Source organism: Diceros bicornis, chromosome 8, assembly GCF_020826845.1.
Source record: "Diceros bicornis minor isolate mBicDic1 chromosome 8, mDicBic1.mat.cur, whole genome shotgun sequence".
Lineage (NCBI taxonomy): Eukaryota > Metazoa > Chordata > Mammalia > Perissodactyla > Rhinocerotidae > Diceros > Diceros bicornis.
This window is the reverse complement of record NC_080747.1, coordinates 57444500-57465654: the sequence shown is the minus strand read 5'-3', so window position 1 is coordinate 57465654 and position 21155 is coordinate 57444500. Positions and strand designations below refer to the sequence as shown.

The following is a 21155-nucleotide window of genomic DNA, read 5'->3' as shown; positions in this document are numbered from 1 at the left end:
GCCACTCAAGGAATTTAACTTACAGTTAGATTTTTTTTAACTTCTTAATTAATTTTTTAAAACTTTAACACTTCTACTTAGATGCAATGAAGTGTATAAATCTTAATGCATAGCTCAACAAATGTTCACATATATATACATCCATGTAACTCCTGCCCAGATGAAGATATAGACTTACAGCTAGATTTGAAAGTTTTATTGGAAAAAGAAAAACAAACAAACAAAAACCCTGAGAGATTAAATACCACTGCTCCTCTAAATCAAAAGATTTTTATTTTATTAATTAAATTTTATCTTCATACCTCAAATTCATCTTGAGTACTTTGAACATTACACCATCTGGCAACAGGTTCAGGAACCACTTCCCAATCCTCACAGACTTGTTTAAGGATATTTACAAATGTTGACTTCCCTGAAGCTGTTGTGAGAAAAAGTAAAATTGAGTAACAATTATTGGAAAAAAAATGCCAAAATAGTCATCAGCTTTTACAAAATTTATAATAGCAAACAATACAAAAAAAATCTATCTCCTAAACTTTCTCTTTAGATTTTTTTTTTTAATGAAAACTAAAAGGGTCCCTACCCACTTGTAGTTCAGCACATTTGTTTCTTACTGTTTTTAGCTTACCAAAGCCATGGAACAGAAGAATTAAAAACCCTGGTGAAATTTTAGGCAAAGCATTATGTCAGAAAAAAAGTCCTACTCCTAGTCTCACTTTCCTTAACAAAGCTATTGGGATAACTTTGCGGGAAGTGGTTAAGGCTATTCTCCCACTTAATTAGGTATGTGATTTTGGAGAAGTCATGAACTTCTCCAAGCCTGTTCCCTCATAATACAATGGAGATAATAATAATACCCTCCTCATGAAAGCTTGTGATAAACAAGTAAACTATCACTACAGTGACAGTCATTCCAGGCTCTTGCGTTTTCAAACTTTTCCTCTTTACAGGCTCTATTCTCTCAGTTTACAAACAAGCTCAGGTCTTTCCTATCTAAAACCAATTTAAAAACAACCAAATAAACTATAAAATATAAAGATGCATCCAACGCCTAGAGTTTTAGAATGATTATTATTATATGACACTAATTATCATATGGCACTATGACTAACAGAAATTATAAAAACATTTTTGCAAAGCACTTCCTACAAGCAATAGCCATGTTTTCTCTGCTTCACTTTCATGGTTCTGGGCACCCTATCTAACGCTTAAAAAAAAAGTCATATGGGGACCAGCCTGGTGGTGTAGTGGTTAAGTTCGCACACTCTGCTTCAGCAGCCCGGGGTTCCCAGGTTCGGATCCCAGGCATGGACCTATGTACTGCCTATCAAGCCATGCTGTGGCAGTCGTCCTACATATAAAGCAGAGGAAGATGGGCATGGATGTTAGCCCAAGGCCAGTCTTCCCCAGCAAAAAGAGGAGGACTGGCAACAGATGTTAGTTCGGGGCTCATCATCCTCACCCCCCCAAAAAAAAAAGTCATATGTACTTTACTTCTCCCTGATCATTCATTAGTTTCTGGGATATCTACGGGGCAAAAAAAGAAAATAGTTCAGATACAATCAGGACATACCATATTCACTATTTTAAAATTAGTTGGGAATACATTCCATTTAATAGTAGGAAAGTGTTGACCTAGAATTTAACAGGGTGTAGCAATACTCCCAATGACTACCACACCCTCCCTATCTGAAGTCACCAAATGTGGTTCTATTACACATCTTTTGTCAGCATGTGTTCCCCTCTCTCTCTGTCTCTCTCTTTCCAGATATATATAAATACAAACACATACACACACACAGACAAACATATAAAAAGGCCACTTCAGTATGCTTACAATCAAACCTCCCCTTCCTTATAAATTGGATCCAAAGCGGGCAACAAGAACTTACTTTTCACTTGAACAACTAAATTCAAACCTAGCACTTTATATAGGGCAATAGAAAAGAAGAAAAAACTGGAAGAACTTTAAAGGATCAAGCAGAACAAAAAAAAAAGATCAATATGAAGGTATCGCAGAGAGAACAGGAAACAGTTGAGAAGCAAAACACAAAAGTTATATCATCACAAGAGAAAAACTTTTAAGGATAAACTAGATTACCATTAGATTTAATCACAGGAAAAAACACTGGTGACCACAGATTTTGTCTGGAGAGGGTAAGCACAGGGACTGTAAGGCATTTAGAAGAATAGTAAGTAGAAGCATATAAAATAATTACCAGACATTCACCGAACTAGATGAAGGAAGTAAAGGAAAACATGATGTTCAGAAAGAGCACCCAAGACATTCACCGAACTAGATGAAGGAAGTAAAGGAAAACATGATGTTCAGAAAGAGCACCCAAGGAACACTTTAAAATATCAGGTATCTGGGCCAGCCCGATGGCACAGTGTTTGGGTTCACACACTCCACTTAGGCAGCCTGGGGTTCACAGGTTCGGATCCCAGGAGCTGACCTACACACCTCTCATCAAGCCATGCTGCAGGGGCAGCCCCTATATAAAGTAGAGGAAGACTGGCACAGATGTTAGCTCAGCAACAATCTTCCTCAAGCAAAAAGAGGAGGATTGGCAACAGATGTTAGCTCAGGGCCAATCTCCCTCACCAAAAAAAAAAAAAAAATCAGGCATCAGCTAGAGTCTGCAAGCACTTAAGGCTAGAGCATTCAGCATTCTTCTGACACTGCCCACAAACAAAAAAGTTCATGCGGTCATACTCTGAAATTTTAAGAGTAATATCAGTTACTCTTTAAAATTACTCTTTAGTTCAAGTAGAGTGACAATAGTTACCTGTAGTTCCTAGTCTAATATCCAGTTCCTTAACTTTTTGGGGGGAAGAAAATAAGCTAATTACTATGAAGGCAAAGAAGAACAAGAACCAAGGACACCGATGTTAAAACTTTAAAAAATCATGGGACTTAGAATTACTAATGCCAAAGCAAGCATTATGATGCCGAAAATCATTCTGTACAGACTATTAAGATGAGGAGAAGCAGATAAGTCCTCCATAAGTCTAACATAAGGGAGTATTTTAGTAATAGAACATGTGACGATGAGTTACATGAGTATAAAACTGAAATCATGAGTTAAAGTTCAACTTCTAGGAAGAACAGAGGAACCACAGAATAGTCTTCTACACACAGATTAGCAATTTGTACATTTACAGCTTCTTTGGGTCTGGCAAATAAGGAGGAGGGGACATGAACAACAGTGTAAGTGCAATAATAAACAGCAACTGACAAAGCCTCAACCTCAGGGAAGGCAGTAAACAGTAAGAAACAAACCTCATCTAAACAGGAAACGGTTGTCTTACAGAAATGCAGACCCAGTGTTACCAGATATTCAGATTCTTCAAGAGAAGCCAAGAATCTAAATGTTTACAGGAAATCTCAAAATTTGTAAATGCTACCAACTAATTCAAAATGTTTTTTCAAACCTAGGCAGAACGATATTGTGCAAATGCAGGCCATCAGTATGCAACTCCTTCCAGTGCAGGCAATGGGGAAGTCAGAGAAGAATTTTAAGCAGCGGATAACACGATTACATTTGTATATAAAAAGACTGCTCTGGGGCCGGCCCCGTGGCTTAGCAGTTAAGTGCGTGCGCTCCGCTGCCAGCGGCCCGGGTTCGGATCCCGGGTGCGCACCGAGGCACCACTCCTCCAGCCATGCTGAGGCCGCGTCCCACATACAGCAACTAGAAGGATGTGCAGCTAAGACAGACAACTATGTACTGGGGCTTTGGGGGAAAAATAAATAAATAAAATCTTTAAAAAAAAAAAAAAAGACTGCTCTGGAAGTAGTTAAGAGAAACTGGAGATGGGATGATATATTAGGAAATTATTTCAGGTGCTGGGGAGATTAAAGATGCTTGAGGGGAAGTAAATCTCTAGATATGATATGTTGCTTAACCGTATTTAAGAAAGGGAAGGGGATTAATTCATTGTGGTATTGATCTGAGGGGTTGTTCATTCAAATTTACTTTTGAAATGGCTTTGTTCAACTACTTTCTCCTGTCTTTTTATACGGTCTTATTTTCCAATAAGTAGCTGTGAGGAATCATATTAATAAACATTCACCTTGAAGGAACTTACCCTGCTAAGAGGAAATGAGAGTCTACTACGGATCTTTTCCACTGGTGACTTAATACTGGAGCAATGAAACGAGATGTCCTCTTTAAGGGTGTGTTCTGCTTTTTTCTATTCCCTAGAATGCTGCTAAAACATCTGCTTGCCTTGGCTTTTTAAAGAAATACAAGCGCTCTGAATGTGGTAAGAATTAAAAAACATTTGCTGTATGCATGAATGCCCAGTACCCAACTTGGAGCCAAAAAAATTCTACCAAAACAGTTAGTGTGAGGCACAGGTTTCCTGTGGTAGGAAATACAGAAGAACTGGAAGTTGAGATGTATCTTGCAAAATGACATGCATGGTGTGGTATACCCCCATCTGGGTTAAGAACAGAAACAGTAGTGGTCTTCCAATCATAACCCAATGTTTACTTGGACACGGGACAGGGAGTGAGGAACTCCATGCTGTAAAGATCATTAAAAAACTCTTTCCTTGTACTCGAATGTTTACGGCAATTTTATTCATAATCGATAAAAACTGTAAACAATCCAGAAGTCCACAACCGGAGAAGAGAGAAAATTGTGGTATATCCATGCAATGGAACACTACTCAGCAATAAAAAAGAACTACAGATACCAGCAACATGAATAAATCTAAAAGCACTATGCTAAATTAAAGAAGCAAGACACAAAAGCCTACATACTCTATGATTCCGTTTATACGACATTCTGGAAAAGGCGAAATCTACAGGGATAGAAACCAGATAGATCAATGGTTGCCAGGGGATAGGAATGGCGAGGGGGCTGACTACAAGAGGGCAGGAGGGAACTTTTTGAGGTGATGGGACTGTTCTGAATCTTGATCGTGGTGGTAGTAAAACGGACATTATACGTTTGTCATGCCTCACGGAAGAGTACATACACCTAAAAAGGGATAATTTAACGTATGTAAATTACACCTCAAGAACTGACACACGCACCCTCAAAAAAAAAACAACCGTTCCCTTTGCGCGATCCCAACAAAGAGGATGGAAAGAGCCAAAGCGCGCCTCCCCCGGGCCGCAGGGCTGGGTGCGCTGACGCCCGGGGGCCGCCGCCACCCTCGGGGCCGGGAGGACAGCTGGGGAGCGCAGGGAAGGATGCTTTCGGCGGGAAGGGAATTCGAGGCCGCGTCCGAGTCGGCACAGGCAGGCTGGCAAGAAAGCCCTCACTGAGGAGCGGCAGAGACGCAGCGAAGAGGCGCGGCAGCCGGCTCCGCCACCGCCGTGACTCCCCGACTCTGGGACCAACATTTCCTGGGGCTCCTTACCGATGTTCCCTTCGATGGAAATTTTCTTGATGCGGGTTCCCTGAGGGCTGGTCGCGGAAGACAGGCAGCTCCTCTTGGGTGGGGTGGCCATTCCTCGCGTTGCAGCGCGCGGAGCAGCGAGGGTTGGAAGGTGGCCACAGGTGCGCGCGCTGGGGCTCGCGCCGCGGCAGAACCTGGCTGGACCTGCAGACGAGACTCCCACGCAGCGCTCCCTTTCCCGCCGGCGGGTCTCGGGTTTTGATTCCGGCCTCAGGAGGCCGCGGGGGCGGGACTGTGGCTAGCCGCCCGCCCACCGGGGAAGCCACGCCCCCTTCCCAGCCAGCGAGCCCTGCTCGGGCCCCTCCTCCCTCGCCCGCCTCGGCGGAGCCCTTGCGTGCGCGCCCGGCGCGTCGGGTCACACCGGAGCGGCCGGCGGGGCCGCGCGCCCCTCATCCCGGGACTCGGGAAGGGGGCAGGGGGTGGTCCTGGAGTCGTGTGGCAGCCCAGGGCGGGCGCGCGAGCGCAGAGGGGGCCGACTGCACTCGTAACCTAGAGTGGCCCGAGCCGGGCCGGGCTTTGGAAAACTCGCTTCTCCAGTGGGTCTTGTGGAGGTAAGCAGAGCGTCTGGACAGAATGGGTTGGACTTGAAATTTTGAACTGGTCAGAGGAAAAGCAATCAAACGGTTTACTTCATGTTCTCAGTCTGGAGGATGACCATCAGGCTAAATGCCGCTGGGTAAACCAGCCCTCAGGAAATGTATTGCACTCTTACTGTGCGTCAGGCGTTGTTTCGAGCACTTTTCGTGAATTAACTAGCAATCCAGTGTGGGAGATCCCACCATTAGCCCCATTTATGAGTGAGGAAACAAACACTGTGAGGCTACTTGTTCAAAGTCTCAAAGTCAGTAAGTGGAACTGGGATGGGATTTAGGTAGTCAGACGCCACCCCACGGGAAGCCATTCCTGATCTCTCATACCCCTTTCCATTTGATTTGGATGCTGTTTAGCTGAAGGAGAGCAGAATATGCCTCCCAAAATATGCCACTTTGACATATTATTTTGAATTAAGTATTTAAGAAATAGTGGTGCACTCTGTGTTTCTGTACTTAAGAAACAGAAGTGTCACCTGCTAGTACCCTGAGGAACTCAAGGGTGGGTTTGGAAGCATTTAACTTGTTATGTTAAGGAGACAACCAGTAGCCACCCTGAAGCTAACCAAGCCTCCCTACAAGAGCTGCGCCCATGACCTTACCTTATTGTTAATGCGGAGATCATTTCAAGAGGAGATTAAGTCTTATTACCATAATCTGCAGTGTACCCGCCTCTCTCTTTTGAATATTCATTCCCTAACCAAATAAAAGTTCCTCCTTCCCTTTGTTCCGGGACGCCATGACTTTGGAAATCATTCCTCATGGCCTCCTATTTGCTGCAAATACACTTTACTTTGTGAGACAACTTCCACTGGTGTAGAGTCTTATTTAACTCACCATTATTTAACGCACCAGGAGGCGAGCCCACTTGGTTCGGTAACAGAAGGACACTCTGACCCTTCTTTGTCCCCCCTGAAAGCAGGAAATAAATCTATGTGAAAGGTACCCTCCCTGTACCTTAGACAAGAAAGCATCCTTATCACCACAGATAGGGAATTTGGGGCTGAGGCTGTATAAACAAACCTTGTTACTTCTTCAATGTACAACCCCAAGCCTAAACCCCTTTGTCTTGTTGATTCTTCAAGGTATATAGTAAAAGCTTCCTGCTTTGGTCACTTCTTTGAGTCTCATATTTTTATGGGACTCCCGTATGTACGAAATTAAATGTCTTTCTCTCGTTAATCCATTTTACATCAATTTAATTGTTAGACCAGCCAAAGAACCTAGAAGGGAAGAAGAGAAAATTTTTCTGCCCCTACGATGTTATGTAGAAGTTACCACATTGGGTAGGTTTCTGTTCAGCATGACTAGCTTAATTAATTTTGCATGCCCTACACCTGGCACACAGTTAACAAATGTATGTTGAATTTTTGAATACCTACTTATGTGCCATGTACTCTGCTAGAAGATTCATCTAGCTAGGGACAAATGTAGTATAGAAATGCCCAGAGGAATTCTTTTTTTTTTTTTTTTTGGTGAGGAAGATGGCCCTGAGCTAACATCTGTAGCCAATCTTCCTCCATTTTGTATATGGGACGGCCACCACCGCATGGCTTGATGAGTGGTGTGTAGGTCTGCACCCAGGATCTGAACCTGTGAACCCCTGGCCACCGAAGCAGAGCATGCAAACTTAACCACTACACCACTAGGCTTGCCCCAGGAATGCATTTTTAATCATGGTAAAGACCTAGTAAAGCAGACATTACCCAGTCTAGAAGTTCCCGAGTTCAAATTGTCTACAGAAACTAGAGGCCCTGCTATTCTTTTTTACCTTGCAACTGTCATCAGACCTGAAATGCATCTAAAGGTGGAATCAGAAAAAGGGGGATAAATAGTGAATCCATTCTCAGAAATAAAGGGCAGAAATCAAAATGTGATTCTGTGAGGAACTCTAGGATAAAAATAGCAAAAATCATTCTTTGTAAATTTCCTGTACTATTTTTGTTTTGCTATTATTTTATGTATATTACTTTTGCTTATTTCCTGTGGAAATTAATAAAAGAAACCCTAACTAAATTGGAGGCTGGAAGGCCTGTAGGAGGAGCTCTCACTCCCTAACATACTTGGTCAATTACACTAACCAGGAAGAGACAGACAGCTTGCATCTTAGACAAGAAGGAAAACGACTGTAATACAAAAGGAAGATTTCTCTCTGGACAGGCAACAGCTCAGCCAATGAGAAGCTGTTGCTGCCCTAAACTGTTACTTCCCCCTAGTGGACTTTAGTTTAGGACAGGCCCTCCCTACTCCCCATTTCTCTATAAAGGCAGCTCCCCTTCCTTGTTTGTTGGATTTGCCTATGGTTTGCCATAGTATGCACATCCGAATTGCAATTTTTTGGCTATTCCTGAATAAACTTGTTTTGAGGCTTTTCAAAGTGATTAGCAGCAGGATCCTTGAAATGAAAAAGGCCTGAATGCTTGTCATCAGGGATGGCGAGGAAGCTGGGGAAGCTACTAGGTGGTATATTCCACACCCAAGCTTGAGGAAAAACCCATGAAATGGCGAGGATATTGGCTGCTACTGAGAGAGGAGTAAGGCAGGGTGAGTGTCTAAGCCCTTCAAACAGGAAAAAAGTGGAACTTAAGTCCCATATGGATCTGATAAAGATGTCTGCGGTTGAGGAGTAGAAATCCCCAAGTGTGGTTTCCACAAACAAAAACAAAAACCATAAAAGAAGTAGTATGGTGCAATGATTAAGAGTTTAAGCAGTGGAAAATTAGACTGGTTTCAAATCCCAGCTCTGTCATTTTCTGGCTGTGACAACTTGAGTTCCTCCAAGCTTAGGAGTATACATCAAAAATGCAAACAGGGGAAGTAAATGGGGGAAACAGGGAATCTAGCACTCTTGATATCAAGTTCAGCATAATTTCCCATTTTCCTACATAACCTGTAGATAACACAAGGAAGAGATCAGTGAAAAGCACTTGTAAAAGCACCACCTCCCTGATTTTTGTCCACAATCCCTTATCTGAAATCCTTGTGGCCAGATGTTTCAGAATTCAAAAATTTTTGGATTTTAGAAAAGAAATACAGGGCCGGCCCCGTGGTTTAGTGGTTAAGTGTGCGCGCTCTGCTGCTGGCGGCCCGGGTTCGGATCCCGGCCGCGCACCGACGCACCGCTTCTCCCGCCATGCTGAGGCCACGTCCCACATACAGCAACTAGAAGGATGTGCAGCTATGACATACAACTATCTACTGGGGCTTTGGGGGGAAAAAATAAATAAATAAAATCTTTAAAAAAAAAAAATTAAAAAAGAAAGAAGCTCATGACACTAAAACTAGAATGGACCTTAGATAGAGGTCACCAAATCCAATCTAGTCTAACACTACTCCCATGAAAGAATGCTTTCTGTATTTCCAACACTGGTTTAATTTGGCTACTTTCTACCTAACACTTGAGAATAACTGCACTGATGGCTGATCCCAGAAATGATGGAGAAAAGAGGTATTTTTAGAACACAGGTCTCTCATTTCTAAAGGTAAGCAAACTCGAGTAGGGCCCTTTAGTGAAAGAGGCCACAGGACATACTTTGGGAGGTAAAAATGCAGGGTAAAGGAAGATGGAAGACCCAAAGGAAAATGGGCAAAAGGACCTGAATAGCGACTTCACAAAAGAAATCCAAATGGCAAATAAATAAAATTAAGAAGCCCAATCTTATTAGCAATCAGGGAAATACAAATTAAAAACATAAAAGATACTCAACAGAATGACAAAAATTAGGAAGCTGGACAACACTAAATATTGGCAAACATATGGACTAACGACAGCTTGAGTACACTTTGGGGAACGTAAACTGGTAAAACCACTTTGGAAAACAGGCATTATACACATAACCCACCACTGAGTAATTTACTTCTTATTCCTAGAGAAACTCTTGCATGTGTGCACCAGGATTCATATTCATAACAGGGCTGTTTTTACAGCAACTAAACTAGATACCACTCAAAAACTGATGAAAGGTAAAGAATGGACAAATAGTGATATATGAATATAATTGAATACTATATGGCAATGAAAATGAATAAGCAAAAGCTGCATGCAACAATTGGGACAAATTTCATAAACTTATTAAGCTAAAGAAGCAAGAGGAAAAAGAATGCAGTTTATTTCATTTATATAACATTCAAAAATAGACAAAACTAAATCATATTTCTTAGAGATATATTCAAGTATGGTCAAATTATTTTTAGCAAGCAGGAAAATTATTACCGCAAGAGTTATTTTATGTGAGTGATTACCCCTAGCAGAGTAATTACCCTAGGGAAGGAGATATTGTGACCTGAGAAGGACAAACAGGGATTTCATTTCTGGAACGATAGTAACGTTCTATTTCTTGACCTGGATGATGGTTACAAAGATGCTAGCCTTCAAACTGTTCTTCAAACTGTACACAGGTTTCATATACTTTTCTACAGTTATATCAGATGTCAATAAAAAATGTTGGAAGAAAGAAGCAAATAAACAAATTTACTCACTTTTAAAATTCTACTTAAGGCTAACCCTGCCTTTCCCCAAACACCAGACTGAAATATCAGTTTCTTAAGAAAATGGAGTCCATATGGAAAGGAAGACCCTTCAAGATGCAGTCCTGGATTATTCTAAGGACTGGGTTTACTGAGCTGGGCCCCAGATCTAAAGTTAACTATGCTTGGCAAAAAGGTATGTGAGAAAATATTTTTGGTTATTCAAAACTATATATCCTCAAAGTCTACAGAGTCTCTTACGAGTGATTCTTCCTTGTATATATGATTTACATTTTTAATACTCAATTATCATTCCCAGATTCCTTATATCAACAGCTATACTTGAAAAAAATAGACATTTTCTTTTAATCCTCTGTCCTCCTTAGCTCTAACAAAGTAAGTCTCTAGCACACATTTCCATTTTGAAGACTTCTACTATGCTGCTTTCTATTTCAATTCTCATTTCATCAGAAACGTAAATCTTAGCAATCAGAACTCTCTCCTACATATACACACAATAAAAAAATTTTGCTACAAAAAATGAAATTTAACTGTTATTCCCTCTTTCTCATTTGCAAGGCACGATGGAAAGTGCTGGGAAATTGAAACTTGCATTCAGGGTGAAAGTCTGTCAAGACTGAAAATACAAAAAAATGAGAGCTAAATGGTTCTCTCCAAGACAAAAGGCTTAAAGGTAAACTAATAAAAGTCAGTTATTGGGTAAAAAGTCAGTGTATTGTTTTTGTTTTTCTTGTTTGCTTGTTTTTTAACAAAATGTAAAAAGCCACTCAAGGAATTTAACTTACAGTTAGATTTTTTTTTAACTTCTTAATTAATTTTTTAAAACTTTAACACTTCTACTTAGATGCAATGAAGTGTATAAATCTTAATGCATAGCTCAACAAATGTTCACATATATATACATCCATGTAACTCCTGCCCAGATGAAGATATAGACTTACAGCTAGATTTGAAAGTTTTATTGGAAAAAGAAAAACAAACAAACAAAAACCCTGAGAGATTAAATACCACTGCTCCTCTAAATCAAAAGATTTTTATTTTATTAATTAAATTTTATCTTCATACCTCAAATTCATCTTGAGTACTTTGAACATTACACCATCTGGCAACAGGTTCAGGAACCACTTCCCAATCCTCACAGACTTGTTTAAGGATATTTACAAATGTTGACTTCCCTGAAGCTGTTGTGAGAAAAAGTAAAATTGAGTAACAATTATTGGAAAAAAAATGCCAAAATAGTCATCAGCTTTTACAAAATTTATAATAGCAAACAATACAAAAAAAATCTATCTCCTAAACTTTCTCTTTAGATTTTTTTTTTTAATGAAAACTAAAAGGGGTCCCTACCCACTTGTAGTTCAGCACATTTGTTTCTTACTGTTTTTAGCTTACCAAAAGCCATGGAACAGAAGAATTAAAAACCCTGGTGAAATTTTAGGCAAAGCATTATGTCAGAAAAAAAGTCCTACTCCTAGTCTCACTTTCCTTAACAAAGCTATTGGGATAACTTTGCGGGAAGTGGTTAAGGCTATTCTCCCACTTAATTAGGTATGTGATTTTGGAGAAGTCATGAACTTCTCCAAGCCTGTTCCCTCATAATACAATGGAGATAATAATAATACCCCTCCTCATGAAAGCTTGTGATAAACAAGTAAACTATCACTACAGTGACAGTCATTCCAGGCTCTTGCGTTTTCAAACTTTTCCTCTTTACAGGCTCTATTCTCTCAGTTTACAAACAAGCTCAGGTCTTTCCTATCTAAAACCAATTTAAAAACAACCAAATAAACTATAAAATATAAAGATGCATCCAACGCCTAGAGTTTTAGAATGATTATTATTATATGACACTAATTATCATATGGCACTATGACTAACAGAAATTATAAAAACATTTTTGCAAAGCACTTCCTACAAGCAATAGCCATGTTTTCTCTGCTTCACTTTCATGGTTCTGGGCACCCTATCTAACGCTTAAAAAAAAAGTCATATGGGGACCAGCCTGGTGGTGTAGTGGTTAAGTTCGCACACTCTGCTTCAGCAGCCCGGGGTTCCCAGGTTCGGATCCCAGGCATGGACCTATGTACTGCCTATCAAGCCATGCTGTGGCAGTCGTCCTACATATAAAGCAGAGGAAGATGGGCATGGATGTTAGCCCAAGGCCAGTCTTCCCCAGCAAAAAGAGGAGGACTGGCAACAGATGTTAGTTCGGGGCTCATCATCCTCACCCCCCCAAAAAAAAAAGTCATATGTACTTTACTTCTCCCTGATCATTCATTAGTTTCTGGGATATCTACGGGGCAAAAAAAGAAAATAGTTCAGATACAATCAGGACATACCATATTCACTATTTTAAAATTAGTTGGGAATACATTCCATTTAATAGTAGGAAAGTGTTGACCTAGAATTTAACAGGGTGTAGCAATACTCCCAATGACTACCACACCCTCCCTATCTGAAGTCACCAAATGTGGTTCTATTACACATCTTTTGTCAGCATGTGTTCCCCCTCTCTCTCTGTCTCTCTCTTTCCAGATATATATAAATACAAACACATACACACACACAGACAAACATATAAAAAGGCCACTTCAGTATGCTTACAATCAAACCTCCCCTTCCTTATAAATTGGATCCAAAGCGGGCAACAAGAACTTACTTTTCACTTGAACAACTAAATTCAAACCTAGCACTTTATATAGGGCAATAGAAAAGAAGAAAAAACTGGAAGAACTTTAAAGGATCAAGCAGAACAAAAAAAAAAGATCAATATGAAGGTATCGCAGAGAGAACAGGAAACAGTTGAGAAGCAAAACACAAAAGTTATATCATCACAAGAGAAAAACTTTTAAGGATAAACTAGATTACCATTAGATTTAATCACAGGAAAAAACACTGGTGACCACAGATTTTGTCTGGAGAGGGTAAGCACAGGGACTGTAAGGCATTTAGAAGAATAGTAAGTAGAAGCATATAAAATAATTACCAGACATTCACCGAACTAGATGAAGGAAGTAAAGGAAAACATGATGTTCAGAAAGAGCACCCAAGACATTCACCGAACTAGATGAAGGAAGTAAAGGAAAACATGATGTTCAGAAAGAGCACCCAAGGAACACTTTAAAATATCAGGTATCTGGGCCAAGCCCGATGGCACAGTGTTTGGGTTCACACACTCCACTTAGGCAGCCTGGGGTTCACAGGTTCGGATCCCAGGAGCTGACCTACACACCTCTCATCAAGCCATGCTGCAGGGGCAGCCCCTATATAAAGTAGAGGAAGACTGGCACAGATGTTAGCTCAGCAACAATCTTCCTCAAGCAAAAAGAGGAGGATTGGCAACAGATGTTAGCTCAGGGCCAATCTCCCTCACCAAAAAAAAAAAAAAAAATCAGGCATCAGCTAGAGTCTGCAAGCACTTAAGGCTAGAGCATTCAGCATTCTTCTGACACTGCCCACAAACAAAAAAGTTCATGCGGTCATACTCTGAAATTTTAAGAGTAATATCAGTTACTCTTTAAAATTACTCTTTAGTTCAAGTAGAGTGACAATAGTTACCTGTAGTTCCTAGTCTAATATCCAGTTCCTTAACTTTTTGGGGGGAAGAAAATAAGCTAATTACTATGAAGGCAAAGAAGAACAAGAACCAAGGACACCGATGTTAAAACTTTAAAAAATCATGGGACTTAGAATTACTAATGCCAAAGCAAGCATTATGATGCCGAAAATCATTCTGTACAGACTATTAAGATGAGGAGAAGCAGATAAGTCCTCCATAAGTCTAACATAAGGGAGTATTTTAGTAATAGAACATGTGACGATGAGTTACATGAGTATAAAACTGAAATCATGAGTTAAAGTTCAACTTCTAGGAAGAACAGAGGAACCACAGAATAGTCTTCTACACACAGATTAGCAATTTGTACATTTACAGCTTCTTTGGGTCTGGCAAATAAGGAGGAGGGGACATGAACAACAGTGTAAGTGCAATAATAAACAGCAACTGACAAAGCCTCAACCTCAGGGAAGGCAGTAAACAGTAAGAAACAAACCTCATCTAAACAGGAAACGGTTGTCTTACAGAAATGCAGACCCAGTGTTACCAGATATTCAGATTCTTCAAGAGAGCCAAGAATCTAAATGTTTACAGGAAATCTCAAAATTTGTAAATGCTACCAACTAATTCAAAATGTTTTTTCAAACCTAGGCAGAACGATATTGTGCAAATGCAGGCCATCAGTATGCAACTCCTTCCAGTGCAGGCAATGGGGAAGTCAGAGAAGAATTTTAAGCAGCGGATAACACGATTACATTTGTATATAAAAAGACTGCTCTGGGGCCGGCCCCGTGGCTTAGCAGTTAAGTGCGTGCGCTCCGCTGCCAGCGGCCCGGGTTCGGATCCCGGGTGCGCACCGAGGCACCACTCCTCCAGCCATGCTGAGGCCGCGTCCCACATACAGCAACTAGAAGGATGTGCAGCTAAGACAGACAACTATGTACTGGGGCTTTGGGGGAAAAATAAATAAATAAAATCTTTAAAAAAAAAAAAAAAAAGACTGCTCTGGAAGTAGTTAAGAGAAACTGGAGATGGGATGATATATTAGGAAATTATTTCAGGTGCTGGGGAGATTAAAGATGCTTGAGGGGAAGTAAATCTCTAGATATGATATGTTGCTTAACCGTATTTAAGAAAGGGAAGGGGATTAATTCATTGTGGTATTGATCTGAGGGGTTGTTCATTCAAATTTACTTTTGAAATGGCTTTGTTCAAACTACTTTCTCCTGTCTTTTTATACGGTCTTATTTTCCAATAAGTAGCTGTGAGGAATCATATTAATAAACATTCACCTTGAAGGAACTTACCCTGCTAAGAGGAAATGTACTACGGATCTTTTCCACTGGTGACTTAATACTGGAGCAATGAAACGAGATGTCCTCTTTAAGGGTGTGTTCTGCTTTTTTCTATTCCCTAGAATGCTGCTAAAACATCTGCTTGCCTTGGCTTTTTAAAGAAATACAAGCGCTCTGAATGTGGTAAGAATTAAAAAACATTTGCTGTATGCATGAATGCCCAGTACCCAACTTGGAGCCAAAAAAATTCTACCAAAACAGTTAGTGTGAGGCACAGGTTTCCTGTGGTAGGAAATACAGAAGAACTGGAAGTTGAGATGTATCTTGCAAAATGACATGCATGGTGTGGTATACCCCCATCTGGGTTAAGAACAGAAACAGTAGTGGTCTTCCAATCATAACCCAATGTTTACTTGGACACGGGACAGGGAGTGAGGAACTCCATGCTGTAAAGATCATTAAAAAACTCTTTCCTTGTACTCGAATGTTTACGGCAATTTTATTCATAATCGATAAAAACTGTAAACAATCCAGAAGTCCACAACCGGAGAAGAGAGAAAATTGTGGTATATCCATGCAATGGAACACTACTCAGCAATAAAAAAGAACTACAGATACCAGCAACATGAATAAATCTAAAAGCACTATGCTAAATTAAAGAAGCAAGACACAAAAGCCTACATACTCTATGATTCCGTTTATTACGACATTCTGGAAAAGGCGAAATCTACAGGGATAGAAACCAGATAGATCAATGGTTGCCAGGGGATAGGAATGGCGAGGGGGCTGACTACAAGAGGGCAGGAGGGAACTTTTTGAGGTGATGGGACTGTTCTGAATCTTGATCGTGGTGGTAGTAAAACGGACATTATACGTTTGTCATGCCTCACGGAAGAGTACATACACCTAAAAAGGGATAATTTAACGTATGTAAATTACACCTCAAGAACTGACACACGCACCCTCAAAAAAAAAACAACCGTTCCCTTTGCGCGATCCCAACAAAGAGGATGGAAAGAGCCAAAGCGCGCCTCCCCCGGGCCGCAGGGCTGGGTGCGCTGACGCCCGGGGGCCGCCGCCACCCTCGGGGCCGGGAGGACAGCTGGGGAGCGCAGGGAAGGATGCTTTCGGCGGGAAGGGAATTCGAGGCCGCGTCCGAGTCGGCACAGGCAGGCTGGCAAGAAAGCCCTCACTGAGGAGCGGCAGAGACGCAGCGAAGAGGCGCGGCAGCCGGCTCCGCCACCGCCGTGACTCCCCGACTCTGGGACCAACATTTCCTGGGGCTCCTTACCGATGTTCCCCTTCGATGGAAATTTTTCTTGATGCGGGTTCCCTGAGGGCTGGTCGCGGAAGACAGGCAGCTCCTCTTGGGTGGGGTGGCCATTCCTCGCGTTGCAGCGCGCGGAGCAGCGAGGGTTGGAAGGTGGCCACAGGTGCGCGCGCTGGGGCTCGCGCCGCGGCAGAACCTGGCTGGACCTGCAGACGAGACTCCCACGCAGCGCTCCCTTTCCCGCCGGCGGGTCTCGGGTTTTGATTCCGGCCTCAGGAGGCCGCGGGGGCGGGACTGTGGCTAGCCGCCCGCCCACCGGGGAAGCCACGCCCCCTTCCCAGCCAGCGAGCCCTGCTCGGGCCCCTCCTCCCTCGCCCGCCTCGGCGGAGCCCTTGCGTGCGCGCCCGGCGCGTCGGGTCACACCGGAGCGGCCGGCGGGGCCGCGCGCCCCTCATCCCGGGACTCGGGAAGGGGGCAGGGGGTGGTCCTGGAGTCGTGTGGCAGCCCAGGGCGGGCGCGCGAGCGCAGAGGGGGCCGACTGCACTCGTAACCTAGAGTGGCCCGAGCCGGGCCGGGCTTTGGAAAACTCGCTTCTCCAGTGGGTCTTGTGGAGGTAAGCAGAGCGTCTGGACAGAATGGGTTGGACTTGAAATTTTGAACTGGTCAGAGGAAAAGCAATCAAACGGTTTACTTCATGTTCTCAGTCTGGAGGATGACCATCAGGCTAAATGCCGCTGGGTAAACCAGCCCTCAGGAAATGTATTGCACTCTTACTGTGCGTCAGGCGTTGTTTCGAGCACTTTTCGTGAATTAACTAGCAATCCAGTGTGGGAGATCCCACCATTAGCCCCATTTATGAGTGAGGAAACAAACACTGTGAGGCTACTTGTTCAAAGTCTCAAAGTCAGTAAGTGGAACTGGGATGGGATTTTAGGTAGTCAGACGCCACCCCACGGGAAGCCATTCCTGATCTCTCATACCCCTTTCCATTTGATTTGGATGCTGTTTAGCTGAAGGAGAGCAGAATATGCCTCCCAAAATATGCCACTTTGACATATTATTTTGAATTAAGTATTTAAGAAATAGTGGTGCACTCTGTGTTTCTGTACTTAAGAAACAGAAGTGTCACCTGCTAGTACCCTGAGGAACTCAAGGGTGGGTTTGGAAGCATTTAACTTGTTATGTTAAGGAGACAACCAGTAGCCACCCTGAAGCTAACCAAGCCTCCCTACAAGAGCTGCGCCCATGACCTTACCTTATTGTTAATGCGGAGATCATTTCAAGAGGAGATTAAGTCTTATTACCATAATCTGCAGTGTACCCCGCCTCTCTCTTTTGAATATTCATTCCCTAACCAAATAAAAGTTCCTCCTTCCCTTTGTTCCGGGACGCCATGACTTTGGAAATCATTCCTCATGGCCTCCTATTTGCTGCAAATACACTTTACTTTGTGAGACAACTTCCACTGGTGTAGAGTCTTATTTAACTCACCATTATTTAACGCACCAGGAGGCGAGCCCACTTGGTTCGGTAACAGAAGGACACTCTGACCCTTCTTTGTCCCCCACTGAAAGCAGGAAATAAATCTATGTGAAAGGTACCCTCCCTGTACCTTAGACAAGAAAGCATCCTTATCACCACAGATAGGGAATTTGGGGCTGAGGCTGTATAAACAAACCTTGTTACTTCTTCAATGTACAACCCCAAGCCTAAACCCCTTTGTCTTGTTGATTCTTCAAGGTATATAGTAAAAGCTTCCTGCTTTGGTCACTTCTTTGAGTCTCATATTTTTATGGGACTCCCGTATGTACGAAATTAAATGTCTTTCTACTCGTTAATCCATTTTACATCATTTAATTGTTTAGACCAGCCAAAGAACCTAGAAGGGAAGAAGAGAAAATTTTTCTGCCCCTACGATGTTATGTAGAAGTTACCACATTGGGTAGGTTTTTTGTTCAGCATGACTAGCTTAATTAATTTTGCATGCCCTACCACCTGGCACACAGTTAACAAATGTATGTTGAATTTTTGAATACCTACTTATGTGCCATGTACTCTGCTAGAAGATTCATCTAGCTAGGGACAAATGTAGTATAGAAATGCCCAGAGGAATTCTTTTTTTTTTTTTTTTTTGGTGAGGAAGATGGCCCTGAGCTAACATCTGTAGCCATCTTCCTCCATTTTGTATATGGGACGGCCACCACCGCATGGCTTGATGAGTGGGTGTGTAGGTCTGCACCCAGGATCTGAACCTGTGAACCCCTGGCCACCGAAGCAGAGCATGCAAACTTAACCACTACACCACTAGGCTTGCCCCAGGAATGCATTTTTAATCATGGTAAAGACCTAGTAAAGCAGACATTACCCAGTCTAGAAGTTCCCCGAGTTCAAATTGTCTACAGAAACTAGAGGCCCTGTATTCTTTTTTACCTTGCAACTGTCATCAGACCTGAAATGCATCTAAAGGTGGAATCAGAAAAAGGGGGATAAATAGTGAATCCATTCTCAGAAATAAAGGGCAGAAATCAAAATGTGATTCTGTGAGGAACTCTAGGATAAAAAATAGCAAAAATCATTCTTTGTAAATTTCCTGTACTATTTTTGTTTTGCTATTATTTTATGTATATTACTTTTGCTTATTTCCTGTGGAAATTAATAAAAGATACCCTAACTAAATTGGAGGCTGGAAGGCCTGTAGGAGGAGCTCTCACTCCCTAACATACTTGGTCAATTACACTAACCAGGAAGAGACAGACAGCTTGCATCTTAGACAAGAAGGAAAACGACTGTAATACAAAAGGAAGATTTCTCTCTGGACAGGCTAACAGCTCAGCCAATGAGAAGCTGTTGCTGCCCTAAAACTGTTACTTCCCCCTAGTGGACTTTAGTTTAGGACAGGCCCTCCCTACTCCCCATTTCTCTATAAAGGCAGCTCCCCTTCCTTGTTTGTTGGATTTGCCTATGGTTTGCCATAGTATGCACATCCGAATTGCAAATTTTTTGGCTATTCCTGAATAAACTTGTTTTGAGGCTTTTCAAAGTGATTAGCAGCAGGATCCTTGAAATGAAAAAAGGCCTGAATGCTTGTCATCAGGGATGGCGAGGAAGCTGGGGAAGCTACTAGGTGGTATATTCCACACCCAAGCTTGAGGAAAATCCCATGAAATGGCGAGGATATTGGCTGCTACTGAGAGAGGAGTAAGGCAGGGTGAGTGTCTAAGCCCTTCAAACAGGAAAAAAGTGGAACTTAAGTCCCATATGGATCTGATAAAGATGTCTGCGGTTGAGGAGTAGAAATCCCCAAGTGTGGTTTCCACAAACAAAAACAAAAACCATAAAAGAAGTTAGTATGGTGCAATGATTAAGAGTTTAAGCAGTGGAAAATTAGACTGGTTTCAAATCCCAGCTCTGTCATTTTCTGGCTGTGACAACTTGAGTTCCTCCAAGCTTAGGAGTATACATCAAAAATGCAAACAGGGGAAGTAAATGGGGGAAACAGGGAATCTAGCACTCTTGATATCAAAGTTCAGCATAATTTCCCATTTTCCTACATAACCTGTAGATAACACAAGGAAGAGATCAGTGAAAAGCACTTGAAAAAGCACCACCTCCCTGATTTTTGTCCACAATCCCTTATCTGAAATCCTTGTGGCCAGATGTTTCAGAATTCAAAAATTTTTGGATTTTAGAAAAGAAATACAGGGCCGGCCCCGTGGTTTAGTGGTTAAGTAGTGCGCGCTCTGCTGCTGGCGGCCCGGGTTCGGATCCCGGCCGCGCACCGACGCACCGCTTCTCCCGCCATGCTGAGGCCACGTCCCACATACAGCAACTAGAAGGATGTGCAGCTATGACATACAACTATCTACTGGGGCTTTGGGGGGAAAAAATAAATAAATAAAATCTTTAAAAAAAAAAAATTAAAAAAGAAAGAAGCTCATGACACTAAAACTAGAATGGACCTTAGATAGAGGTCACCAAATCCAATCTAGTCTAACACTACTCCCCATGAAAGAATGCTTTCTGTATTTCCAACACTGGTTTAATTTGGCTACTTTCTACCTAACACTTGAGAATAACTGCACTGATGGCTGATCCCAGAAATGATGGAGAAAAGAGGTATTTTAGAACACAGGTCTCTCATTTCTAAAGGTAAGCAAACTCGAGTAGGGCCCTTTAGTGAAAGAGGCCACAGGACATACTTTGGGAGGTAAAAATGCAGGGTAAAAGGAAGATGGAAGACCCAAAGGAAAATGGGCAAAAGGACCTGAATAGCGACTTCACAAAAGAAATCCAAATGGCAAATAAATAAAATTAAGAAGCCCAATCTTTATTAGCAATCAGGGAAATACAAATTAAAAACATAAAAGATACTCAACAGAATGACAAAAATTAGGAGCTGGACAACACTAAATATTGGCAAACATATGGACTAACGACAGCTTGAGTACCACTTTGGGGAACGTAAACTGGTAAAACCACTTTGGAAAACAGGCATTATACACATAACCCACCACTGAGTAATTTACTTCTTATTCCTAGAG

General features: G+C 42.0%; 1 protein-coding gene across 2 annotated transcripts in view; it reads right to left on the bottom strand.

Annotated features, from left to right (window-relative positions):
• The window catches only part of DCK (deoxycytidine kinase), a 34063-nt gene extending 28435 nt beyond the window's left edge, over positions 1–5628 (bottom strand). For both annotated transcript variants that reach the window (XM_058547238.1, XM_058547241.1), the window contains exons 1-2: positions 5377–5628; positions 303–418 (exon numbers count right to left, since the gene is read on the bottom strand). In XM_058547238.1, the coding sequence (XP_058403221.1) occupies positions 303–418; positions 5377–5467 (207 nt within the window). In that variant the 5' untranslated portion in view covers positions 5468–5628. The remainder of the gene's footprint in view (positions 1–302; positions 419–5376) is intronic.
• Positions 5629–21155: the final 15527 nt, after the last annotated feature.